The sequence below is a fragment of the Macadamia integrifolia genome, unplaced genomic scaffold, assembly GCF_013358625.1.
Source record: "Macadamia integrifolia cultivar HAES 741 unplaced genomic scaffold, SCU_Mint_v3 scaffold750, whole genome shotgun sequence".
Classification (NCBI taxonomy): domain Eukaryota; kingdom Viridiplantae; phylum Streptophyta; class Magnoliopsida; order Proteales; family Proteaceae; genus Macadamia; species Macadamia integrifolia.
In genome coordinates, this window is record NW_024870531.1 from 40,203 (window position 1) to 51,066 (window position 10,864).

General features: G+C 37.4%; 1 protein-coding gene across 1 annotated transcript; it reads left to right on the forward strand.

Moving 5' to 3' along the window:
* The first annotated feature begins 5,901 nt into the window (after positions 1 to 5,901).
* On the forward strand, positions 5,902 to 10,168 carry LOC122069887 (subtilisin-like protease SBT2.5). The gene is made up of 9 exons (XM_042633972.1): positions 5,902 to 6,065; positions 6,253 to 6,400; positions 6,764 to 7,164; positions 7,328 to 7,426; positions 7,577 to 7,646; positions 7,770 to 8,052; positions 8,229 to 8,560; positions 8,858 to 9,125; positions 9,261 to 10,168. Exons 1-9 carry the CDS (start codon positions 5,926 to 5,928, stop codon positions 9,968 to 9,970), a joined length of 2,451 nt encoding a protein of 816 aa, XP_042489906.1. The 5' UTR covers positions 5,902 to 5,925; the 3' UTR covers positions 9,971 to 10,168.
* The last annotated feature ends 696 nt before the right edge of the window (positions 10,169 to 10,864 follow it).

Below are 10,864 nucleotides of genomic sequence, written 5' to 3' on the forward strand. Positions count from 1 at the left end.
CTGCAGGCCAACTAACATGAAACTGTATGAATTTTTTTAGACATTTAAAGGGAAGGTTTGAAGATATGTGAAGTATTTTTCAAAACTTGCCCTAAAAAATTCCAGAACTTTCAATCTATATATTTATTTCGAACTAATAGTGACAGGATAAACAAAATTACATTGGCATGTAGCTAGGAATAGTAGCTTTAGCATCTTGATCTTTGCCTCTTGGTGGGTTACTGTGGATCAATCAAGGCTCAAAGATGGGGATGAGGACCCTATATTGTTCGCAATACAAGATTTTGAGGTCCTACTTCAATCATATGAGTCATCATGTATATTGGTTCAAGTTTTTTCGAAGCCATTACTTTCGAGATTAGAAATAGGTTTCTCCCAATTCATTCTACAACCTAAACACTTTAAGCAATAGGCATCTAACATTCTGACGACCACATGTTGGTACCTTTGACTCATCTCTCCCCCCACCCCAGCTTCTTAATGTATCATCCTTTCATGATGTTTCTCTCCCCCCCATGCTTTTGATGTATTATCATTTCGTAGTTGTTTTCGCTCTCTATTTTTTTATGTATCATCATTTGATTGCTTCCTTTGGTATTTTGTTCGGGTCCCCCCTTAGGCTTGCCTCTTTTAGCTTCGATGTTATACTTTGCTCTTTTACTACTTTTTGAACTATTCCCATGTTGCTGTCCATCACCCATGAGAATATGGCAAAACAATACCATAACAGGAGGTTGACATTAAGATGGCACTAGACTGAAAAAATTAGGGTTATAATATGCCTACCCTACTAATCATCAGTCTCAAGTATCTCCTCTTTTCCGACTATTGCAATTTACAACAGTTTAATATGAGCTATACACCATATCATTGTATCTAATGAAACTATCACCAAATTGATTAAATTATGATAACATGGATTAGATAGGATTGATTTCCATTCTGTTTTGAGATGTGTACTTTGTACATAAATCCTTCAATTGTTAATAAGGTCAATGTAGATTTGTTATCCTCTAAGCATCATTTATAATAATTGCATCTTAATCAAGTCTCACCTCAGAAATCTTATTCAGAAAAACTAGCCCAATCAAATTTATGCAACTATCCTACCTAGAATATTCTCATTGGCGGCTCAAAAGGGAAGTACAAGAAGCCTTCTCCGGTAGGAACATTAGGAGGTTAAGTGGAGATATATAAAGGGGCAGTAGGATCAAGCAAGGTTTCAGATTAATCAAGAAAAAGGAAAAGATTCTCCCTAATGAAAAGATGCTCTTGATCCTCCAGGTTGTAAAAGAAAGAAAAAAGAAGATTACCCAATAGAAAATTCTTACAAATTGAAATCATAAAGAAGGTCACTCACTAGAATACTATTATCTGCAACTGTTTGATTATATATAGTAATGGATTGTTGATCAAAGGGAAGTCAAATCTTTGGTAAGGGAATTTCTTGACTTCTCTTCTTAATTAATTCTATTAATAATGACTCTGTAGAAATTGATTTAATGTTTTATCTGAGTGTATTCCAAATCAGATTTTGGGAATGAATGAGTCAGTGCAAAGGGAACATATGAAAGGCATCCCACAAAGTAGAGGCTTGTATCTACTACTTTGCTTAATCTACTTAGATGGACAAGCAAATTCCACGTTAGTGTTGTTGGTCACTCAAGGTTACCCTAAGACGTTTCACAATTTACATACATGGATCAGAACAATCCACAAAAAATAAAGAATAAAAGTTGAGAATAATCATATATTTCTACCCAAAAAAAAAAAAAGTTAAGAATAAATATAAATAATGTTAGCTGATAATGTGGAATGTGAGAGCATTTTATAGCATCAGGAATTGCCTTTTTAGGTAAGATATGGAGACCCAATAAATGGATTCTAAGAGATTTTTTTTTTTTTTCGGTAAACGGATTCTAAGAGATTAATACCTAGGTCCTGTTTGGTTAGGTGAAAAGAAAAACAAAATTTTAATTGGTAAAGCGAAATGGAAGGCCAGCCAAAAAAAATAGAAAGGAAATTTTTATCATCATTGATTTTACTAGCGTTTTTTCACTCACTCAATTCTTTTTTTCTTTGTTTTATTTAACAAAATCTTTAATGAAAACCATTTTTTATCAAAACATAAAAATGGTTTGGTAACTACTTGGCAAAAATGATTTTTTGTGAGAAATAGTTTGGCATCTCTATGTGCAAATGATTTTTTGAAGAAATGGGTGAAGAGATTCCCATCACCCATCTTTTTTATAACTGTCTTTCTCCACTTTGGACTGAAAAAGAGGGGGTAAGGGGCTTAGATTTCTAATTACAAAGCAAATGACTACTTTATCCCTCCATAGTGAGACTTTAAGCACGTGCTCATTAAAGTGCAACGCAAAAATAATTGAAAATCAATTTTAGCCGAAAGACAAATAACTCTTGATCTCTTTTTTATTTTTGTGTTTTATCAATTTTTTAAAAATAGAAACAAGCTCCAAAAATGATACCAAATGCATCCAAAGCTACTTTTATGAACAAATATCAAAAAGAAAAATGATACCAAAGAGGGCCTAAGGTTTAAAATTTCGACAAATATTCACTGAAATATTTCAGTTCTGCAAGAAATCAAAATGAAATAACTATAAAAATATTTATGCAAAATTTTTGAAATTTCATTAAAATATTTTTGTTTTAGCGAAGGGTGAAATTCGGAATTTTGAATCTTGCTTCTAACCAAATGGGGTCTTAGAGAGCTTTGCGAAGCCTTGTGATCGTGTTCCATTAAAAGAAAGAGAAAAGAGGAGAGGGGAGGGCCTTCTGATGGTGGATCAAAATCCTCTGTTTTTCCCATTCATGTTTTTCCTTGTTTTGCTACCTGCAGAACGCGACACGTGGACAATAAGGAGACCAACGGTCAAGATTGGGTGAGGATCATTACATCCGGTGCGTTGGTCTTAAAGTTGTCCACATGTCGCGTTCTGCAGGTAGCAAAACGGGGGGGGGGGGGGGTGAGAAAAACGGGGGGGGAAGGCCTTCTGATGGTGTGGCAGGGGTGTGTTTACCCTCCGTTTGTGCTTGGCCGTAGCTTGTGGAATGACGTGGACAAAGTGATGTGTAATGATATGATGGTAGAGCATGAAAAAAAAAAGGTGTGATGAAGATGTGCAAAGGACACATTGTGATAAAGATATTTGGCATCCTTTATCTAATATATGGTTATTATTTTTTTTATTTTGATAAACAATATTTCAAATTAAAAAAAAAAATGGCGAAGGATTGGCTTATTTTACAATTCTAAATGACTTGTTGCGTGTGATATTCTGATTTTCTAAAGTGATTCTTTAGAAAGAATTTCTTTGATTCATACAGATGATTCTTTAAAGTTTCTTTATAGCTATTATAGCTAATAAGTATAATATTTGATCCGATAGAAAGTTACTTGTAAAATAAGAAGCAAAAGCTAAATAAGAAATAAAATATAAACCCTTGAGTTTCTCTTCACATTCATTGATGAGAGAACATCTTAAGCCACAACATCTGATCTTTAGATTGGATTAAGAAAAAGCTTTCCCGAATTCATATAATAAGAGGTGGGACTGAGGAGTTAATTTTCACACATCATGAAGGATGAAGAGATTCCCTCTCCATCATTAGAGTGTCGCTTTGAAACCATAGGATTTCTGGAAAGTAGTGGAGAACCAGTTTTATACATGGATCCCAATCCAATGGTTCAAAATAAGGCATAGTGTTGCCAGTAACCCTAAAAAAGTCCATTAACTGGGGACCTTAGGCATTCAAATGGAATCAGGAATAAACAGAAAATTTTCTTTCTTTTCTTAGTCAAAATTAGCGGCGGCATCAACTTGCTAATCATGTCTGGACCAAAGCTTTCCTCAGTTAACCAAATGAACTTTACCAGAGTAATGATGCATTTATTAATTCATTTCATCTTTAATCCTGATAGTTTACTCTTTAAACTAGTTTTTAATTCCTTTTTACTGTTAATATTATTATTTTGGTTCATGGGGTCAGTGATTCTATATGACTAGGGCTTGAGTAGTGAATACTAATGAATCTGAGGTGAGCCTAATCCCAACAGAATCTCAAGAAAAGCAGAAGATTGGAACTCTAATAATATAATATTATTATTATTTTGGTTCATGGTGGTCCAATGGTAAAGTGCGAATGTTGCAACCTGGTGGTCAAGTGGTCAAAACAACATCTCAACATTCTCTTGGTAAAGTTGGAAGTTCTTGCCGCCCCAATCTCACATATATGAGAGGCTCATGCACTGGGTACGTCCTTTTTTTGGTGGGGTCAGTGATTCTATATGACTTGGGCTTCAATAGTGAATATTAATGAATCTGAGGTGAGCCTAAGCCCAACAGAATCTAAAGAAAAGCAGAAAAACTACACAATGCAATTCCACTCATGTGAAGGTTGCAGTATAGTTCCAGACTAGTGCTTACAACCAGAGCATATGGACAAGTGGACAACCCTATACTCCAACTACATTTTGGAGTTAAGACCTGCTTGTAAGAAGTCAAGACAAGATTAGAGAGTGGGTGACCCAAAACTGCAAATCTTTGTTAAACTACAGTAAATCTACTCAAAATTTGTTTTCAACCAACCCAGGCTGAAATGACTACCCTGAGTTGAAACTACATTTTTTTTTTTTTTTTTAAAGAACAGGTTCATTTTCCAAACCCTGTGACTGACATGTCTTGCTGTCAAAGAATGGATATACAGTTAGAGTGGTATCAGATCATGGTTATGAGGTTTCAGCCCCTACACCCAGAGTGGAGGAGTCAGTGAGCAATCAGAATTGTCTAACAGAAAGAGAAGGAAGCTCCATAGATGGACCAAACCTAATGAACACAGCCTTTTGCTGCCATATGTCTGATGATGAATCAACCACATTTCTTGGATGATGCCTAAGAAAAACTTATGGGGAAAAAATCTAATTGACACACCAAAGAATGTTTTCAAGTCTTGTTCTTTTTCTTTAATTGATTGCGATGCTATTATGTTTTCGTTTCTTTCTTTTTCCTTTTCAACTCAACCCACAACATGTGAGATCCTCTCTCACAAGTTTCTCATCCTTTTATATCATTCAAACAAAAAAGGCCCACAAGTAAATGTAAAGGAAAAATCATCGCCACTTTGTCATGCGTCCTCTCACTCTCGCTCCTCCCTGACATGTGGGCCCATTGTATATGAACCATGTGGGGTCTCTTTTATGCTTTCATTCACATGGCATGGGAGATTCCATCCCATGCAAACATGTACCCCTTGACATGTGTGCCCATTGTATACGAACCATGTGGAGTCTCTTCTTGTGCTTTCATTCGCTTGGCATGGGAGATTCCATCTCCCGCAATCAACATGGAGATCCCCTGCCCTAAACATTTTAAACATGACATGAGCATAATCAGATGGACCTATTAATGTAACTTCTGTTCATTAAAGTTCTTGGCCAAGTAACTGCACAACTTTGATGACCTTTAATTTTTATGGTTTTAAATTTCAAGAAGGAATAACAAAATAAATGGTTAGGACCTAAGATTTATGTATTTATGACCAACAAATCTACAGAGTGGTGTATTTCATGACTTTGATTGTAAACACTGAACTTTATATGGTACTGTTTTATACAATATCAATTGCTGTTACCTATATAATTAACACTTATTCATGGGGATACAGGACACCACCCACTCAGGCCAAGGTGGTTTGGAAATGAAAGATACATGGATGTGTGTGAAGCATGAATAAACTTGCATCCTCAACTCTGTCACCTAATCACATAACATGGAAAGATCTTTCCCCATAAGGAGCTTCTTCACTACACCTACTCCCAATGTCTGAATTTTTGAAAGATAAAAAAATATACAGGCCTTCAAACTTAAATGAACTATCCCATTCTCTGATGCTTCATTGGCAATGGCTCCCGCGTCCATTTTCATTCTCCTCTTCTCTTTGATCAAACTATGGGGTTCTCTTTTTGTAGATGCCAAGGTGTTCATGGTTCTAATGGACGACGAATCTGTCATTACATATAAAACCAGTCATAACCATCTGAGGTTTGACTCCCACTGTCTTCAAGGATATAGAACCTGAATACAAGAGGCTTCAAGTTGTTAAAAGACCAAATTTCAGAGTTTTTGAGTGTTTACTGTAGTTCCCCTGTGATTGTACAATGGCTTTTTATAGCTTCCCTTTCTTTCCTTGTTTGGGTAGTTAATCAAGTTATAATCTGAATTGTAGGAGTAATGAAGATGCTTTGATTTACAAGGACAGCATTATTAGTAAGCATGACAATTTCTTAGACTCACTCTTTCAAAAAGGATCCTACACCAAACTCTACAGCTACACACATTTGCTTAATGGGTTTGCAGTCCATGTCACATCAGAGGAGGTTTGTTCATGCTCAGAAGATTTACATGCATTGTCTAGGCAGTATTTGCAATATCATGGCTACATGATTAACTGGAACCTTTAATGCTATATTAGGAATGCAATCTTCGAATGCATTCTAGGTCGATAATGCATTCTAAGATCATTTTTAAATAGCTGTTTTTATCCTCTCAGAATCCATTATCGACCTAGAATGCATACCAAACACAGGTTAAGGTGTCCTTTATATAATATAATTAACAGTCTATGTCCATGAACTCACATGATACGACCATGATTGCAAGAACCAACAGTTCTCATCTTTCATTTTTAGAATGTTTGAAGAATTGGATTTAAGGAATTTTTTTTTATTTTTCTTTTGCAGGCTGTCAATGTTCTTCGAAATGCCAAGGGAGTTCGAAATATGGAGGAGGATATAAAAATGGAAAAGATGACAACATACACACCGGAGTTTTTGGGAATCCCTACTGGTGTTTGGCCAACCTTAGGAGGAGCTAGGAATTCAGGAGAGGGGGTTGTGATAGGTATGATTGATACTGGGATCAATCCAAGCCATCCTAGCTTTACTAACCAGTTATCTGGAGTTGGTTCACATTTAAATAGAAGAAAGTTCAGGGGAACATGCACAACCGGCAATGGGTTCCCCCAAACAGCATGTAATGGCAAGATAGTAGGAGCACATTTCTACGCACGTGGTGCAATCGCCGCTGGTGATTTTAATGCCACACGTGATTATGCATCGCCTTTTGATGCTGACGGCCATGGCAGGAAAGTCTACTTTACAAATCCAAGTGATTGAAATAGTCCTTTTATTAGTAAATTGTCTACAGTTTTTTCTTACACATCTTCCATTTGTGTTTGTCATTTGATGAAAATTCTTCACTCTGCTTATTAATATGCCTGTTTGTTGCTTCATTATGTGCAATGACAGTCATACAGCCTCTACTGCTGCTGGAAATCACCAAATTCCAGTGACAGTAAATGGCTTCAACTATGGATATGCAAGTGGGATGGCTCCTGGTGCTGGGTAACAAATTAAACTTTCACATAACAAATCAACAATATCTGATGGTTTATTTCATTGTCTTTCATGCATGAATTTGGCATTGTTTGATGGATGTACTCTAAACTGTGTAAATTATATGGAATTTTTATGTGTTTCCACTTGTTTTCATAGGATCGCAGTATACAAAGCCCTCTACACTTTTGGAGGTTATATGGCTGATGTTGTGGCTGCAGTTGATCAGGTTGGAGGATAAAAGCAACCAATGAATTAGTTTTTATCTAGATTTTTGATGTTATGTTGTTCAATAAAAATATATGAGGACTAGTTCTTCAAATCACCTTTTAGCATACTCGGTTGAAATTAGGCCGTTGAAGATGGAATCGACATCCTGAGCCTCTCTATAGGGCCAACTGCTGTTCCTCCCGGTCCTTCTGTCTTTCTCAACACGCTTGAAATTGAACTACTCTTTGCTACAAATGCTGGAGTTGTGGTTGTTCAGGCGGCTGGTAATGGCGGCCCTGGTCCAAGTACCATTCTCTCTTTTAGCCCATGGATCACAAGTGCTGCCGCCTCTATCACTGATCGCACATATAACAATACAATCATTTTAGGCAATGGACAAAGCTTCACTGGCACAAGCATTTCACGTAAAATTTGATCCCTTATACTCTCCAATATATTCATCAGAAACATAAAATTTTATTACTCTGTTAAAGTTTGTTTCTTGTTTTCTGTTCTTACTCCTATACCATCATTGGATGTGGTGGTTATGGTTTTATTTGATCATATTTGCATAAATTATCCCTTTGGCTTTGTTTTACAGCTCCCACCTCCAAAGAAGTGCAAATTCCAATTGCTGCAGCAGCAGATGTGTGCAGTAGGAACACAAGCAATACAATGGTGGAGAACTGTCACCACACAAAGCCCTTCATCCGATCATTGGTTAGAGGGAAGTTGGTCATCTGCACTTACAGCCAGGACTTTGAGTTGGGTCCTGCAAGTATTTCCAAGGTTTCAGAAACAATTCAGAATGTTGGGGCTGCCGGATTTATAATCACAATGGACCCTCACATTGGCGCTGACGATATAGATGGCACAACATTAATAACCCTGCAAGTCCCGGGCATCATACTAGATGACTTCGATAACTCATTAGTATGTCTCATGAACGTTTGGTACTAACACAATTATTGATGAAATTGTGCCCAGTTCTTCTCAGAAAAATAACAAAACAAACATGGTAAAAGAAGTCGGAGAAAGTCATGGGTGCACCCATTTGTGTTTTGATGTATGGATGCACTTATCTAGTAATAAACATTCTGATTGTGACATGGAAATGTGATTCACACTCTTGCACGCATGGATCCAATCTATGTCAAATGTTTCCTTCATTTTCTGTTGGAAATAATGAAGTTTAATTAAGGAATTGAGCTTACCTATTTTCTTCTACAGGATCTGTGGGAGTATTACAACTCTCATACTATACGTAACAGGAATGGAGATGCAGTGGATTTTACAGCAACAGCGAGGATTTTCGATGGACGAACGGCAGTTTACACGGGGCAGGGGCCCATTGTTGCATCCTACTCATCAAGAGGACCCGATGTGAATAATGTCTTCTTGCAGACTGCTGATGTCCTCAAACCAAATGTCATGGCTCCAGGTTCCTCTATATGGGCTGCATGGAGTCCTAATAGTGAAGAAGACCAACACATAACAGGTACGATACGGTAACAAACAGAACACTAAAACCATTTCCATTCTTTTGTGTGTGTGTGTGTGTGCCACATTTGAAGCCTATCCATGTCTGGCATTCAATGGTAAAGTGGACATTTGCTGTGTGTGTTGTCTCCAGGCCAGAATTTTGCACTTGCATCTGGCACAAGCATGGCTACCCCTCACATAGCCGGAATAGCGGCGTTGATCAAGCAGAAACACCCACACTGGAGCCCAGCTGCAATTGTATCAGCGATGATGACTACAGCCAATGTAACAGATCATTTAGGAGCACCAATAGCCCAACAGGGTCCAACACTTGAACCCCAACCGTCATACAGAACTTTTCCTGCAACCCCATTTGATTTTGGCTCTGGGGCCATCAACCCAGCTCGAGCCTTAGACCCAGGACTAGTTTTCGACATCAAATTCATGGACTACATACAATTCCTGTGTGCTGTGCCCGGCGTGGACAATGATTCTGTTAGACAAGCAGTGGGCATTGAGTGCCCAACCAAGGAGGAGGCATGGTGCTCAGATTTGAATACAGCAAGTATCACAGTTTCTAACTTGGTTGGGTCCAGGATGGTGGACCGGAGGGTGACAAATGTCTGTAGCGAGAAGGAGAAATATCAAGTGACACTGAAGGAGCCAAGTGGTGTGGCAGTCACTGTGTCACCAATGGTTTTCGAGATAAGACCGAATGCATCCAGAGACCTTAAGATTCACCTAGAAGCAAAAGAGGCAACAAATGATTACACATTTGGGGAGTTGGTATTAGAGGGGAGTAAGAATCATGTTGTTAGAGTTCCCCTAGTTGTTTATGTTAGCAGTGCCTTAGGGTCTTGAAATCTTTGGCTGTGGTAATTGAGATGCTATTTCAGTCATACTTGTCCTGTTAAGTTATTAATTCTTAAAAGCACAACTAGTAGTATTTAGAGACTCGAAGGAAAGCCTAAATCGATCCTTGGATGATGTTTGGACCACTGTTAATAAAAAAGCAAATGGGTGATACATGTCTGGCCATATAATTGAAATTGACATGCACATGGTGACTTCCTGTTCAGTGGTTCAAATTTTCATACTTTGATACAAACTGCTCAACTGAACTTTGGACTGTGGTTATATGGAATTCATTGGGGGAAGTGCTTTCCCATCTTTTGTATTCTTTCCTCCAATGTGGTAAACCTCTAAGAAGTGGACCCCCCATCTTCTGTACCAACAAGGCTTTTTGTTGGTACGGAGCTGACTGCCAACCATATATATGTTCAGAAACAGAATCACATGAAAGAAAGTCAGGTATTCGAACAAACAATTAGGAAGGGATTTGGTTAGAAATGACAGTTATTTAGTTTATTTTGGCTATTGCTTTCTATTTTATCAGATTACACCACAATCAATACATCTTCCACCATACTACACCTAACCCTACTAGCATCGTCCACATTAATTTAAAATGGAGCCATGAGTCTAATATATAATGACTTGAATTTAGGACAGAAAACCTTCCAAAGATAACATTTCTTCAATTGAATACCAAACGCCATCATTTGTGGAACACCCAATTGTACTATGTGATGGCAGCTTGATCCAAAGTCATACTCACAGATAGAATCATTTTTTCCCTTCAATTAGTTTTTTGGAAAGACTTCACATTTTATAAGTTCAAACCAGAGACTCCAATTCAGTATTCTGATCTTATTTTAGTTTAATAATGTAAGAAGTTCTCTTTTTTTTTTCGTG